The following is a 17,278-nucleotide window of genomic DNA, read 5'->3' on the forward strand; positions in this document are numbered from 1 at the left end:
AAGTTACAAATTAATTAACTGCCCTAGAAAAATAACATCTGTACAAATATGAATCCAAATGTAAATACTTGGGATATACTTTGAAATTTACTAATACCTCTTTTTAGTATCTTTGTATTCAAACTCCATTAGTGAATGTGTTTTAACTTTAACAGTTATGTGTGTTTTATTTTAAACAGTGTGCAGTATTTTATAGTATTGCCTTTTAAATGTGAGCATAGTATCTAGAATAACAGTAGAATGATATTACTTACCTTCAGTGCTGAGAATCAATTTGTTTAGTTGCTGCCAGACATTGTGAAAAGTGACATACCAAATAGAAATGAAATAAAGCTTTTGTGTATTTAAGCTGCAGTGTCAGATACTCCCATTTGAAACTCAGATCTTCAGAGGTGTGTTATCTAAATCATACACTTTTTTGGTTTTTTTATAATTCTTTACATTAAATTGCTTATACCAGAATTGCTATTTCATCTCAAATTTTGGTTATTTTGTTCACATTATTCTTTAGATGCTATTAAGCTACAGCTGGTTGAAGCAGGCCTGGTAGAATGTCTACTAGAGATTGTTCAGCAGAAAGTGGATAGTGACAAAGAGGAGGATATTGCTGAGCTCAAAACCGCTTCAGATCTAATGGTTTTATTACTTCTTGGAGGTGAGTTGTAATTTATGCCAACAAAAGAACATGACTGTCAGATATTTAAAAATTTATCGTCTCTTTTATAAATACTATATTAGGCATTTTCTCATTTTCCTGTCACATTTAATCCTGTTGATTTGTTGATTTTGAAACCTTAAATACATCTTCCAGTATTTAAAGAGCTGTCATATAGAAGAGACAGCTGTGGCACCAAAGGACTAAAAGCGAGATGGCTACTTGGGACTTAGACTAGAAAAATTCTAAGCCCTTTTGTCCAGTCTCTGCTAAAAGGTTATTAGAAAAAGAGTCATTACTGGGACTTCCCTGGTGGTGCACTGGTTAAGAATCCGCCTGCCAATGCAGGGGACACGGGTTCGAGCCCTGGTCCGGGAAGATCCCACATGCCACGGAGCAACTAAGCCCATGAGCCACAACTACTGATCCTGCGCTTTGCAGCCTGTGAGCCACAACTGCTGAGCCCACGTGCCACAACTGAAGCCCGTGCGCCTAGAGCCCATGCTCTGCAACAAGAAGGCACCACAATGAGAAGCCCGTGCACCACAACGAAGAGTAGTCCCCACTCACCACAACTAGAGAAAGCCCGCGCACAGCAACGAAGACCCAACGCAGCCAAAAATAAATTTATAAATTTATTTAAGAAATAGAGTCATTACTTTTCCCTTTGTGAATTATAGATTGTAAAGTATCTATGTGATTTCCCAATTGGGTATTCAGTTAAGAATAGGGATATGTTACTTCTAAGTATTTTCCTCTTACCTGTTGCATTTACCTCTAGATGAATCCATGCAGAAATTATTTGAAGGAGGAAAAGGTAATGTGTTTCAAAGGGTACTGTCTTGGATTCCATCAAATAACCACCAGCTACAGCTTGCTGGAGCATTGGCAATTGCAAATTTTGCCAGAAATGGTAAGCATATGAGTTCATCCTTATTAAATCAGACCTTCTGTATTTTTAAATTTTGCTTTGCCATAACGTATACGAAACCTAAAACAGTTCAGAAGCGTGTGCAGTATCTGTGTGTAATACTACCTTAATTTTTCAGAAATCTGAAATACTAATATTGACTTTCCCAACAAATTACATATTTTATGCAATTCAACTAAGTTCTAATAGTTTAAAGGTCATGACAGTGATTATGAAGTCTTTCTTTTGAGTACTGTGTACTTCAGAGATGAATAAACTTGAGTCCCATTCTAATAAACATCTGATGTGGGAGGATATACTTTTTTGCCTGGTGATTTTATTTTGGATTTAATAATCTGAGTATTCATTATTGTGCCTCATTTATAGTGTTACACCTATAAAATCTAAGCATGGGTAATCCTCTGGTTTAAGATAGAATATTTACTTAAATAAAATTTCAGAGGCACCAGACCTCCATGTATATTTCTGAAGTCTGACACTTCTGCTATTCCCTCTAGAAACTTATACTGTGTCTAGGAAATACGAGTTATTTTTGTTTTTAATTTGATTTTATTTGAGTATTAACTGTTGTTATAGCATGTTATAATAGATGACTTATTCCATTTTTCCTTCCTTCCTTCTGGGGACCATCATTAACTCCTTAATGATGAAATTAAGACTGGCAAAATATTGATAATTATTGAAGCTAAACGGGGGGTAAATAGTAGTTCGTTATAATATTCTCTCTGCTTTATAAATGTTTCAGAAATTCTGTCTTTAAAAAATAATTTAAATATCAGCCATGATGACAAAATGTAGAGTACTGTCACTGTAACGTTCGCAGAACACTGGCATACTTCACTATAAATGGAAACTACTGGAGGACATTTTAAGCATGTGGTTTCTACTTACTCATCTTCTGATATATTATCAGGAACTCAGCTAGAGACTTTTTTGGCCAGTTTTTTAAAATTTTGGCCAGTTTTTAAAATTTTATCTATTTTAAGAATCTTATAATCGGATTCTCAGTCAGTAAACAAACAAAAAATCTGTAAATCTGATGTAAGAAGGAGATGGAATTCATTTTATTTTCCTATAGCTCCATTTTCCCTAATGTAGATAATGGGCAGGCATCAGTTTTACAAAATATTTATAGATATTTGTAAAGAGGGAAAAAAATGTTTTTTGTTGTTATTTAGATGGAAATTGTATCCATATGGTAGACAATGGAATTGTAGAAAAACTTATGGATTTACTGGACAGACATGTAGAAGATGGAAACGTAACCGTGCAGCACGCGGCACTAAGTGCCCTCAGAAACCTAGCCATTCCAGGTAAGACTTAAGAATGGGAGCCAATGAGATTTATTCTAAAAGTCATCTATGAGATGGGGTGCTTTGAGACAGTTGTATCAGTAGCCTCTTTATTAGCTCAAATGCTTTTATCTCGTTCTCAGTGCAGTCCAATATTTTAATCTGTTATTTAAATGAAATTCGTGGTTTCAGTCATAGAAACTGCTCTGAAACAACATCAAAGCCAAGGTCAATAGCTCAGAAAGCAATAGTGCCTACTGTACAGCACAGGGAACTCTACTCAATATTCTGTACTGACCTATATGGGAAAAGAATCTAAAAGAGAGTAGATATATGTATACGTACAACTGATTCACTTTTCTGTAAGCAGAAACTAACACAACATTGTAAATCAACTATACTCCAATAAAAATTAATTAAAAACAAAAAGAATGGGAGCCAACTGTGTAAGAGATAAAGATCTGTCGTTTGGGGAAGATGTTTATGTGATTTGTGGACCTGCCCTGACCAAGAAAAGAAAAATAGTCTTCAGCTTGCTTACATTTTTCTTACTAATAAGTGGAGATCATATGTTAAAGAAGTTTTCTGAGACTATACAAGCATAATCTTCCTTTTTCAGATTATTCAAATATTCTATTACTTTTTGTGAACTCCTAGATTTTCATCATATTGTATAGTTAAGATTTTTTAAGCATCTTCAGCTGAGGTAAGATAATGGTATCAATTAACAGACTCCCTTAAAGAATGACTTTTAAGAATTCTTTTTCCCTACGAGCAGACACAATTTTTTTAAATAGCCTTAATGTGCCTTTTTGGATTACAAGCCTTTTGAAATCACATTACCACGGGAACTAATACAGGATATAGTTGAAACTATCCTTTTATTCTACTTTCTAAAGGTAAATTTCTGATTAGGTAAAATAGTATAACTATATGAAAATGCAATCTATATAAAATCAATTTGGCTCATGTAGCAGATTAATACTGTTCATTAATGTCTATAATATCTATATTAACAGTTGGGTCCAGGACAGAGGTAAAAAGAAACATTTATCAAAGTTGAGGAATTGTGCTTTTCATAAATAAGAAGGCAACATTATCAGATTTCCTTTACAAATTATTAGTTTATGATTAGATTTTGAAAGCAAGTAAGTGTGATTTTGTATGTTGTGCTCCTGTAGACAAATAGGATACTTATCCCCTAGCCCTCCCATTCCCAGTTCCATTCTTAAAATTAACAGAAAAGTAACAATGTTGTTTTTAAGTAGACAAATATAACATGGGGCCTTAAGATAATAAGACACTCAAAAAATGTATATTGAATTGAATGATTATCATCAAAAATGCTATCATTTTAATCAGTGTTTTTTTTTTCTCTCTCTCTAGTTATAAATAAAGCAAAGATGTTATCAGCTGGCGTCACAGAGGCAGTTTTGAAATTTCTTAAATCTGAAATGCCCCCAGTTCAGTTCAAACTCCTGGGAACATTAAGAATGTTAATAGATGCACAAGGTAAGAGAAATGCTTTCTCAAGGTGCATTTTTGGTATAATAGTCTTAATGTGCCTCTAGTGGAAAAAGGACCTGTTTTTAGCTTTCAGAATTATGTAATCATAAAGATAAGTAGCAAATAAAAGGCAAAAAGAGATTGGTTTTGGAACCCCCATTCATTAATTTCCATGCTTGTTATAATTGACTTTCAATGGAAATTATATTGCATTTCTCTTTATTAGTACATATAATCTGATTTTAGGTTAATTTATTAGTGGTTCTTGAGGGGTTTTTATGTTTTGGCATTTTTTATACCCTTTCTTACCTTGTAAAATTATCAAGTTGCAATACAGTGACAGTCAAAATTTTTTTAAATTTGTTTTGCAAACAGGGAGATCATTTTTCTGTTTACAGAAACAATAATGAAAACCAATCCTTGGGATGAGTTACATTTATTTACTTACTTCTAAATTCTAAACCTTCTCTATACTGATTCCTCAGAGTACTGCTAAAAATTCTTCGGTACAGTTTTCCAAAGTACTAACACACTGCCAGGCTGAGCCAAAAGAGTATAAAGTTGTTTATTTTGTTTTTGTATAACACAGTCCACAACTGAATAGAAAATCTCAGTAGTCCATCAGATACGGAATATTTGCAGTTCTTGCTTTAATAAAATCGTTGTGTTCTGTTTTCAGACCTGTAATTTTCCTTCACACTCTTACATCTTTACCAGTTACTTCAGTTGATTGCCTATCAGTGATTCATTCCTTTGTGGTTTGCCTTCTTTCCTATAGCAGAAGCTGCTGAACAACTGGGAAAGAATGTTAAATTAGTGGAGCGTTTGGTGGAATGGTGTGAAGCCAAAGATCACGCTGGTGTGATGGGGGAGTCAAACAGACTGCTCTCTGCCCTCATACGACACAGTAAATCAAAAGTAAGTCCCGGAGGAAACCGTTCATTTATTTAGGAAACAGATTAAAAGAAGATGGCAAGAGAAAAAGCTTGAAAGTAAAGGTATTCCTTGACTTGTGTAAATCTCCTTCGTATAAATAATTGACTTCACCATAGTAACTGTTCCAGCTGGTTGGCCACAGGAATGTTCCTCCCCGTCAGATGCTACCTCTTGGCATCTTTCCCTGCGGCAAAAGCAGCTGTTAACTTGGACCTTCCTACTACCTGTCTCACCTATAGCAGCCTAAAATCCCATCCATTTTCACTGACACCAGTACAGGACCAAGTATATTGTTGACAAGATGGAAAGTATGAAGAAAGCATAGCAAAATGAACTCCTGTGGTAGTCCTTTTACCTCTTCATCATAACTGCTCTGTCAGGCCCATTTGTTCATTTCACAGTCAACATTTTGGTACTTACAGTGTAAATATTATAAAATATAGTATGACTTTCGAGAATTAACGGTCCAGTGGGAGGGCAGATATAAAAACAGCATTAAAGCCACAGACTCCAATTCAGATATAACTTAGAAGACAGAGAGACCAACTGTCTGGGCATCACAGAAGGGGTCGTGTTTTAGATGTTAACTGGGAATCTCTCAGGAGGAGAGTGGGAAGAGAAAGCATAGAAAGACCTCCAAGCAAAGACCACAGTGTGTCAGCAGCACAGAGGTCTACAACAACATAGTCCGAGAGGAAAACTGCAAGTAAAGCAGTATTGCTGGAGCAGAGTGTGTAAAGACAGTGACCAGAGAGGAAGAGAAGAGGGGATCAAAATGAATTATGTGCCAGCTTAAGGCGTATGAATTTATCCTATAGAGAATTAGGAAGCTCCCAAAGGATTTTAAGCGCCAGGGTGCTATTATTTGGTTTTCATTAGAAAGACGACTCTAGGGCTTACTAAGGGCAAGGAAAACATAGTTTTTCAAAAATATACGTGCGAGATGATAAAGGCCTGAATTAAGGTTTTGGGCTAAGCAATTTGAAGTTGCTGGTTTTGACACAAAGAAACAAGTATCATATGGTTCAACCTAATAGAAGCAGTGAGGATGGAAAAGAAGGATTTGAGAAAGATATGAGTGGCAGAATTGACAGAATTCAAAAGTGGGGTCCAAGGAGAAGGAGGTTTTAGAGAGAATTCCAAGTTTGGGGCTTAGCACCGGGTGGGGTAATCATGCCATTCATCAGAATAAGAGACCATGAGAAGAACTGACATTCCCTAACTTGCTTACTGCCAAATCACTCTTCTATCCTTTTCAGAGTCTTTACCTAATTCTTTGCTCCATTCTAGGAGAATTCTTACCAGTGGTTTCATTTAGGCAAACCATAATTCTGTTAACTAGATTGCAACAAACAGAGCCATGTTTGGGCATCTGAATTTGGAACTCGCAGGTAAATTCCTGTTACTTGTGGTGGTTAGGCCAATGAAGACTTGATTAATCCATAATATACCTTAAGTTCACTAACAACTAACAGAACTGTATAACCAAACCATTAGTGGACACAAAAATGTGTGCACAGGAAGATAACGTTCCATCATCTTAAATAACCCAATCTTGGAACCAAAGCTCTTCAGATGCTGTAATATTGAGATCTGAGAGTTTTGAGGCTTTTCTGTGGGTTTCATTATCACAGATTCCCTTTCCCTTATCTAATACCATACTCCCTCCCCCCAAAAGTTTTCAAATAAAATACCCATTAAGCATCCATCACCATGTAGGTTCTTTGAAAAGACTTATGAGAAATATGGGATGGTACCTTTCTAGGTGTGTGTGTGTGTGTGTGTGTGTGTGTGTGTGTGTGTGTGTGTGTGTGTGTGTGTGTGTGTGTGTGTGTAATAAAAAACAATTTGAAATGATATGGGATTGCAACTTTATAGTTACATTATAACTTTTTTATAATTCAGTACCAGATAGGGTACTTTTTCCTTTACATATGTTTCCTACAATTGAGATTATACTGCTACTAAGAGGCAATAGGAACCTTGATTCATAGACGTTAATGATTAGATACAAGGTGTGTTATTTGAGCTCTGGATTAGAATTATTAATTTAAATTATTTTTAAATTTAACAAACATTCAAGGAACAGATGATTCTGTTTGAACAGCATTTCTCAAAATATGTTCTATCGAATAATAACCCCAAGAAATGTTCCAAGAAAAAGGGTTTCATGGTCAGAGTAGTTAGGATAATAGTGCATTCCCTTTACTTGCCTTTAGAATTCTGTAGAAGCTCTAAGGAAACTTCCTTAACTTTAGCTATTTAACTGTGGGTCTTTTTTGCAAGAGGCATCTATTAACATTCCACTGGACATACTTTGGAAAATTGCTGCTCTGGAGTAGGTTTTTAAAATAATTAAACACTAGGTACAAATTTGTTACATTCCTGTATATCCTTAACCAGCTGTTGTGAATCACAGCTCTGTCCTTACGTTATTCTTAAACTTTGAATATTCTACTCCTTTTAAAGTCACCCTGAATTCTACCTTAGAGTCCAGTCCTCCAAAAGTTTGCACTGATTCATGGGGTTTCATGCTGGCTTAGGCCTTTCAGCCATATATGGTGTATCCTTGTGCTTATGCCAATAGGTAAAATTACATCTTCCCTCTAAAGAGTGCCCTAGGCTACGACTCGTAACCAACTAGCTGGACCTTCTGACTGCAGATATCAAAAACAGAGAAAGAAATATAGTTTGCCTCTACAATAGGAAAATAAAAATTCCCTTTTATCAAAGTAGGCACTTTTCTTTAACCTGTAAGAGTAAAACATTCTTCATCAGTATCAGCTAAAAACTTGTTTAAACAAATGTACTTAGTCATTTGCTTATTCATCCAACATTTACTTAAACCTGTACTGAGAGCTTTGATGATACAATATTAAAAAAGAAAATTTTTGGTAGGTGATTCAGTAGCTACACCAGCCTACAGTCTTATAAATCGATTATCTCAAATTCAAGCCTATCTCAAACCATTCCATTGTAACAACATTGTTATACAATTTTCAACAGAGTCTTGAGGTGGATTTATCTCAACAGTTAAGAACAAACTGACCATAAATGCTAAATATGTGAGACTGTTAACATAGATAATTTGCCTTAGTTATATATGTACCAAAATTTAGTTTTCCATAAGAAAACTCCTTGAAAAATAGGATTATGAAATAAAATATTGTTTCAAACTTTGTAAAGCATTATAAAATATTTCCAAAATTCTTAAAGACTCTCCAGAGACATCTAAGGTTTAGAAGGATTACCCAGAGAAAACGTCTCATTATGTATATCTACAGTTTACTTATTATAAATGAAATGGTTTCAGAGAGGTTAAAATAATCTCTGGATTAATTTTAGAAGTGTATTGGTTAAAATTAATTTTCCAGATGAACCTTCTTGCTCTATGGAGTGGTGCTAATCTTTTTTTTTTAATCTTGAAGTTAAAAATATAACTTTAAAATACATTTATAGAGCCCCTTCAAATCACATTAAATGACTGCCTCTGCTTGGCATTATGATGAATTCAGTGTGTATGCTTTTCCATAGACCACAAATGGTTAAAAACAAGACCTAGTAGTCAAACTGCCTGGATTGAATCTTGGCTTTTTACCATTTAATCACTGTCTGATTTGGGGCAAATTCCATAACTTAATCTAAGCTTCCATTTCTTCATCTATAAACTGGAGATAATATCTAGCTAGTGGGATTTTCTGTGAGGATAAAAACGAGCTACTATCTGTAAGTTACCCAGTGTATAAGTGTTGTCCAGTGTATAGGTGTTTCTCCATACAGGGTAGCTGTCAATAGTAATAATCCTCTTTTGTCATATGACACAAGTACAATGCTTCATTTATCTTTTATCCCCTATTCTATCGGGCAAAGTGATTCTGTAGAGTAGCTACTCAGTAAGCATTTATTGAAGTAGGAGGAGAGAGGGCAGGCACTTTAAAGGACAGTACTCAGATATTCGTTCCAGAAAAGTGAGATGGAAAAGAAGCTACGCTTTGATTTAAGGGGTCAGGGTGGGGGGTGGTGATTTTTGGTATTTCTGATGTGCAGATTTTCTTCATTCATTCATCCCTTTCCCTTCTTTCTACTACAGTGGGCTTTTGAGGGTGAATCACAAAAGAGAGGATGAAATGACAGCCCAGGAACCTTCCTAGGTGACTGCATATGTATCTTGTGAATCTCTTTTGATCCTTTTTACTCAACAAGCTCCTTTGTGATATTTATAAAATTCTTTACTAATTTTAAGAATTCTGTATCAGTTTCAAATAAACTGCCTCTGAGTAAGCAGTATAAAGCGGTATATAGTCATCCTCGTCCCTCGGTATCTGAGGGGGATTGGGCACCCTCTCAGATACCAGAATCTGTGGATGCTCAAGTCCCTTATATAAAAACGGCATAGTATTTCCATCTAACCTACACACATCCCCCTTAGACTTTAAATCATCTCTAAATAACTTATAATACCTAATATGATGTACATGCTAGTAGATCGTTGGAAATACAGTGTAACTACTATATCGTTGCCAGCGCACAGCAAATTCAAGTTCTGCTTTTTGAAACTTTATGAAATTTTTTTCCCCAAATATTTTCAGTACATGGTTGGTTGAATCCATGGATGCAGAACCTGCAGGTACGGAGGGCTGACTATATTGGGAGGCTTTCTTTTCATTAGAAAAGGCTTTAAAAGATAGTTTCTCACTTTCTAAAAAAGTTGATGCGAAAAGACATTAAATGCTAGAACACAACTGCTGTAAAAACTCAGAACTTAGACTCTATTTGATTTAGAATGTTTGCTCACTAAACAAGGTTGGACTCAAAGCAAAGATACTGTCTATAAATAGTTTTCTTAAAAATTTACATAAGGTAGAAGCATAAACCCTTTTTCCAATATTTTAGCAAATTAATTTGAAAATATTTCTAATTACAGTTTTGTACCATTAACTTGGACAGGCTACTTAAAATATTCAGTGCTTACTTCAAATTACTAAAAATAGTGAAAAGTACTAAAATTACTTTTTAAATATTTTATAATTGAGGCTTTCTACTAAATCATATTTAATCCAACAAAACCCTAAGTGAGATGAAGACAAAAATGAGTACTAGAAATAAATGTACCCATTTCTTTCTATCTAGCCTTTGCTGTATACTTTTATGTGTGCTCTTCATGTAATAACTTTGTAATTATAACAAAAACCTATGAGATATACACTTACATTGTCTCAGTGTTATAGGTGAAGTCTCTGAGATGCAGAGAGAGTCAGTAGTTTGCTCAAAGTCAGTGGGATTTATTGAGTCTGGAGCCCACTGCCCCTCTGCCGCTGGAGAGGACAGAGCTGTAGGCACCATGAGAAATGAGGGAGACAGAATTTTGATTTAAGTTCTGCTCAAGTCCTTTTGTATGTAATCTAGTTTTGTTAGACCCAACAAAGGTTTTAAAAGGCTGCATACATACATGTATACATGCACACATACATACGTAAAAAGCTTCACCTGATGCATCTGAAACAACTACCTGGTGTTATAATAAAAATCTGAAAGGAAGAACTTTTTACATTATTATTATTCCAAGATTTATTCTCTTTTGTTGATCTCGTGGTAAGTCTTCATTTGGGGCAATGGCACTTTTATTTCTTTGACTTTGTTAGCTTCTGGGACTCTCTGTTCCTTGATATGAACTGCAGTGGTCTTTTTTGCTTAGGTAATTTAAGTTGTCATCTTTTGATGAATTTATTTAAAGGTAAAAGCTTTTTCCTTCTCTTCTGTGAAGAAGAAGAAATTATGGTTAAATGTAATGATTCATAGGGACACTGTCAGAAAACCACTCAACAGTGAATTGACTGATGGTAACGCAGTTTTTTAATGTTTAAAAGTAAAGTTTATAATTCTGTGATATTAATTTATTGTAGGATGTAATTAAAACCATTGTACAAAGTGGTGGCATCAAGCATCTAGTTACCATGGCAACTAGTGAACATGTAATAATGCAGAATGAAGCCCTTGTTGCTTTGGCACTAATAGCAGCTTTAGAATTGGGTAAGTACCCCAGTGACAAACTTATTTTCTCCTGTTTTTATCTTGGATGAAAGGAAGCACAGGAGTGGAATAGAAGTCAGACAGGACCTTGACTAGAAGCATTTTGCCAGTGTGTTTCTGTACCCGTCCGGATCTAAGTATATGGAAAATCATATTCTATAGATTGTCACCGTAGCTGTCCTTTTTGGTTGTTCTTTTGGTAACATTTTTAGGGTAATGCTTTAAGGTTAGTTTGACTCTTAAATTTTGATACCTCAAAGTTTAGGCACTTAGGGAATACAGAAAACATTTTCAGCAGACCTCATGGAGAAGTGAAACAATACTTAAAATACAACAAGTTCAGGGTTTGCTACTCTTCCAGACATCCAGACCTTCCCTTCCATTTCTACTATTGATTCTCTCTTACTAACCTCCTCCTCTCTATCACCATGGTTTCTGTTGCTTTACAGCATTGCCTTCATTCTAAATTCTCACCTTTTATGTCACTCTTCTGTGTATTTACATTCAGGATTCCCCCAAAGCAGAGTCTAAATGATTCAGGTAGTTTCTCTCTAGCAGTAGCATTCCTGTTACTCAGAATTCTTCAGGAGAAGCTAGCATCTAGTTTATGGGTAGCAACTTTGTCTCCGGAACCAAACTCTGATACATAGTCAGCTGGGGACAATCAAAGTCACATGGCCTGTGGTAAGGCCTGAGGTTGCCTTACGTAAAGGAGGACTATAGACTTGGTAGGCATGTCCTGTTCGGTTCAAAACCATTCGGGTAAATACTGTTAACTGATCACCTCAGTTCCCAGTGATGATTTTTGCCCGTAATTCTCACACTGGGGCAAGTGGACCCACCAACCCTTATCCCAGGAAGGAGAAGCCAAAAGATAAACATGGTATACCTCCTTCAGTGTCAGATTTACTCAGATTTCAGGTATGAGAGATTTGAATTTTTGTCCTCTTAAGGGGACAATTAAAACAATTTATAATTTTTAAAAAATCACGTATAAGTAGGATGTAAAATTTTCTTGAATTCTAAAGAAAGAAAACATCCAGAAAATATATGTGGCTTTGGTCACTAACTTAGGTTAAAGATGCTGTGATTTCCTCCATGGTTTGGGTAGATTATGTGAGTCTGTCCAGAGGTCCAGACACCTTTAAGAGGGGAAGCTATGATGAAGAGGTGAGAGTTGGTGAGGACATGGAATACCAAACGGGGTTCATGGCTTGATTTTTAAAAATGGCTTAAAGTGATAGAGCAATTTCAGAATATCCTTGACTTCCTATCCTGGGCTGAATCTGGTCTTGTGCCCTTCATAACTAGTATCTTCTAAATAGGCTTTAATTTTGTCTGCTTCCTGATAGCTGAGCATTGCCTGAGTCTGTTTACCTTACCACAGAACTATATAAAATGACAAAACATAATCGTATTTGTTGTTGGTTGTTGTCACCTAGTGTTTCCTAGGCTCTTTGAGCCTAAGATTTAGAAATGAGGTCATACTACCTTTTTAATATAAAATACACTTTGAAAACCGTATTTTTCCAAACTTGTATCCTTACAGGCTTTTAGATATTATTAAGGAATTACTATAAAATTTTTTACGATAATAGTATTGAAGCAACATTTTGAGTCCTTATCCTTTTTTTTTTTTTTTTTTTTGATAATTGTACATTCACAAGCAGTCGTAGGAAATAATACAGAAAGATCCCTTGTACACTTCGCCCAGTTTTGCCCAGTGGTAACATTTTGCAAAACTAGTGTAACATCCCAACCACTGATACAATGTACCTACCTTATTCATACTTCCCCAGTTTTACTTGTACTTACTTGTGTGTATGTTATATTCAGTTTATCACCTGTGTAGGTGTATCTGAGCAGTTCTAATACCACAAGGATTCTCCATTTATAACCACATTCACCTACCTCCTACACTGCTCCTAATCCCTGGAAACCACTAATCTGCGCTTCATTTCTAAAATTTTTTTCATTTCAAAAATATATAAATGGAATCATATCGTATGTGACCTTATGGAATCGGCTTCTTTTGCTCAGCATAAATTCCTAAAGAGTCATTGATTTGTGTGTCAATAGTTCATTCCTTCTCATTCCTGAATAGTATTTTGTGATATGTATGTACCACAATTTGTTTAACCATTCACGTATTGAAGGACATCTGGGCTGATTCCACTTTGGGATTTTTAAAAATAAAGCTACAATGAACATTCATATATGGGATTTTATGTAAACATAAATTTTCATTTTTCTAGATAAATGCCTACGAGTTACTAGATAACTCCTGGGTTGTATGGTAACTTCATGATTGATATTTAAAGAAACTGACAGACTGTTTTTCAGAGTGGCTATACCATTTTACATTCCCGCCAGCACTGCATAAGTGATCTAATTTGCTCTGTACCCTCACCAACATTTAGTATTGTCCCTGTTTTTTTCTTTTATTTTAGTCAATCTGATAGATATATAGTGATATCTCATGCAGTTTTAATTTCCATTTTTCTAATCACTACTGATGATGAACATCTTTGTGCTTATTTGTCATCTGTATTTATTCCTTGGTGAAATGCCTATTTAGATCTTTGCCCATTTTCTAAATTGTTTTTAACTATTGAGTTTTGAGGATTATTTATATTCTGAAAGTCCTGTAGTTTTACATTTAACTCTGTGATCCTTTTTGTATTAATATCTGTATAAGATGTGAGGTTTAGGTCAGGGTTTCTTTTTTTTTTTTTTTTTCGCCTATGGATGTAATTGCTTCAGCACCATTTATTGAAAAGGCTGTCTTTCCTCAACTAAATTAATTTTGTACCTTTGTTAAAAATCAGTTGCGCTTACGTGTGTGGGTCTACTTCTAGGGTCTTCTTTCAGTTCCTCTGACCTATGTGTCTGTCTCTCCACCAACACCACACTGTCTTGATAACTGTAGCTATACAGTGACCTTCATATCAGGTAGAGGAATTCCCCCACTTTATTCTTCTTTATCAAGATTGTTTACCTCTTCTAGGGCCTGTGGCTTTCCATATAAATTTTAGTATAAGCTTATCTATTTCCTATGGAGAATCCTCTTGGGATTTTGATAGGAATTGCAGAGTCCGATTCTCTTGAAGATACATGCTGAAATACCTGTGGAGGAAATTATGTGATTATAGGATTTGCTCCAAAATAATTTGGGATGGGTTAGAATAAGTGGATAAGACTAGAGATAGAGGATACACAGTTGGCCATGATCATTTTTGAAGATGGTGATAGTACATAGTGTATCATACTATCTTTTCTGCTTTTGTATATGTTTAACAGTTTTCATAATAAAGGTTTTTAATTGCCTCATATTTCAAGGAATGTTTTAATATTGAATTTTAGGCCTAAACTCCTGAAGTATCTACTGAATTTTAGATCTAAATACCCTTTTAACAAGGTCTAAATTTAATATTGCATGTCTATGTCATTATTATTTATGAGTCCCGTTTGAAAGGTTTCACATTATCAGTTTCTAGAAAGGGAAGTTAGTATTTAGCCAGATTGTCCCAGGTTCATACCCAGTGAATATAGCTGATACTTCGTTTCATGTTCCAGGCACTGCTGAGAAAGATCTAGAAAGTGCTAAACTTGTACAGATTTTACACACACTGCTAGCAGATGAGAGAAGTGCTCCTGAAATCAAATATAATTCCATGGTCCTGATCTGTGCTCTCATGGGATCTGGTACGTATTTTCTCTGTCATTTGATATTCATCAACATACGGTTGACATTAAATATAAAATCATACTAAATGGTGGCTTTGGGTTTTAAAAGCATTAGAAATTAGTTTATGGAAGATACAGGATTACTTTTACACTGCAAATACTCCCAAAAGATTCTTAATAATGAAAAGTGTTATATAGCAAATATAGGCAAAAGTCAGTGTTAAAAAATTAATACCTTTAAGTTTCATTAACCCTAAAATATTTTATATAAAGAACAAATTCTGATTTTGTATACCATGATATTAGCTAAGGAGTTTGTTCAAGAAATCATTGGCATATCTTGTTATACATTTCATGGACCACTTGAAAAGAACATGTATCCTGCTGTTATCGAGTGGTGAGTTCTATAAATGTCAGTTAGATCCTTTTGTTTGGTAATGGTGTTTCTGTATTCTTGCTGATTTTCTACTCGGTCTGTCAGTTATTGAGAGAGGGGTGTTGAAGTCTCCAGCTATTATTGTTGATTTGTCTGTATCTCCCTTCAGTTCTGTCAGGTTTTGCTTCATACATTTTGCAGCTCAGTTGGCAGGTGCATACACCCTTCCTAGTGGATTTACCTTTCTATCGTTATGTAATGTTCCTCTCTGTCTCTGGTAGTTTTCTTTCCTCTGAAGTCTACTTTATCTGATGTTAATATAGCTACTCCTACCTTCTTTTGAATAACATTCACGTGATCTTTTTCTGCCCTTTCAGATTCAATCTGCGGTATCTTGTATTTGAAGTGTAGGCAGCATATTGTTGGGTCATGTTTTTTAATCCACTCTGTCATCCCCCCACCTCTTTTTTTAATGCGTAAAGATTACATAATTTCATCCACAAAGTTGGTTATCATTATTATTACTACCATTGGTTAGACGAGGAAGCCAAGACAGTGAAGGAAGTGAGCAGGGACATTGCATTGGTGCTGGGTGAGGAGTGGTGAACATAAATTGTCCTGTCTGGTTAGTGACAGGCACTTTCAAGGTGATGGTAACAACCCAAATGATGGGCAGTAGAGGGGGTGGGTGTCGGGAAAGCACCTCTGGTAGTGAGCCTTGATGGGCAGAGTTGCGTTTCTAGGTGGACTTTTTTGTGCACACACCAAGGGTGGATACGACTCCTGGGGCAGGCTCACCTTATCCAAGTACAAAACCAGAATGTTAGTTTACTTATATATAATGAGAAGTATGCCTGCCACTGATCTCAGAACACCCCAAGTGCACATGTCTGGCTCATTGACTCCTTCAGGGCAGACAGGCATCAAGGGTTGCTTGATGAGCTTTGATCAGAACAAGGAGAATTAAATGAATGGATTGTGTAATGGCATCAGGTCAAAGTGGTTTGATGCATCTGTCTCTGCAGTTGCATCAGCTTTGCTAAAGGAACTGGAAGCATGGAATCCCTGGGCTTGAGGCTCCATCTTTTTGGATGTTGCTGGTATGGCTCTGTCTGCATTACCCACAGTAGTGTTTTCTGTTCTATGCCGCTGTACTGACGAATGCCCCAGTAACCTCTGCTTTGCTTGCATTCTTTGAGGTAATTGTTGATCCTTTCCACCAATCCTGCTTGGGCAACCCCTCAAATGTTAAAATTCTCCTTTACAAAGAGTGCATCCATTCTCAATTTGACCAATAAATAAATGGTCAAGACACTCTTGTGTTAAGTCTTTAGTTAAGGAAGTATTTCCTTTGGTTATTTTCTGAATTTTTCCAGGGCCAGTATTTTTAGTGATGCACTGTTAGAGAAAAATAGAAATATTATTTGGGTAACCGGTGAGATTTTTTATTTTTTTATTTTTTTACTGTAATATGATACCCAAGTTGGAGAGCAGTGGGAAACAAAAAGTTTGTGTGTTGTTTAATCAGTAAGCAAAAATCATTTACTATTTCTTTGGGTTTTTTATTAATATTGCAGTTTTTAATATTTATTCCATTTATTTAAATTAATTTTTAAAAGTTCACCCATTTCTCCCAACCCCAATCCCTGTCCCCTGCAACCACCAATCTATTCTTTGTATCTATGAACTTGGTTTTTAGATTCCACATATAAGAGAGATCATATGGTATTTGTCTTTCTCTGTCTCATTTCACTTAGAATAATGCCCTCAAGGTCCAGCCGTATTGTCACAAATGGCAAGATTTCATTCTTTTTATGGCTGAATAATATTCCATTATATACACACACCATAATTTCTTTACTCAT

At 35.5% G+C, this 17,278-nt stretch overlaps 1 protein-coding gene across 1 annotated transcript in view; it reads left to right on the forward strand.

Moving 5' to 3' along the window:
* RAP1GDS1 (Rap1 GTPase-GDP dissociation stimulator 1) overlaps nucleotides 1-17,278 on the forward strand; it is a 154,339-nt gene that overhangs the window by 129,853 nt on the left and 7,208 nt on the right. The window contains exons 8-14 of the mRNA XM_082653768.1: nucleotides 512-655; nucleotides 1,437-1,568; nucleotides 2,765-2,899; nucleotides 4,265-4,390; nucleotides 5,163-5,302; nucleotides 11,224-11,350; nucleotides 14,927-15,055. Coding sequence (XP_082509894.1) covers nucleotides 512-655; nucleotides 1,437-1,568; nucleotides 2,765-2,899; nucleotides 4,265-4,390; nucleotides 5,163-5,302; nucleotides 11,224-11,350; nucleotides 14,927-15,055 — 933 coding nt within the window. The remainder of the gene's footprint in view (nucleotides 1-511; nucleotides 656-1,436; nucleotides 1,569-2,764; nucleotides 2,900-4,264; nucleotides 4,391-5,162; nucleotides 5,303-11,223; nucleotides 11,351-14,926; nucleotides 15,056-17,278) is intronic.

Source organism: Grampus griseus (assembly GCF_964374135.1).
Source record: "Grampus griseus genome assembly, chromosome: 4".
NCBI lineage: Eukaryota > Metazoa > Chordata > Mammalia > Artiodactyla > Delphinidae > Grampus > Grampus griseus.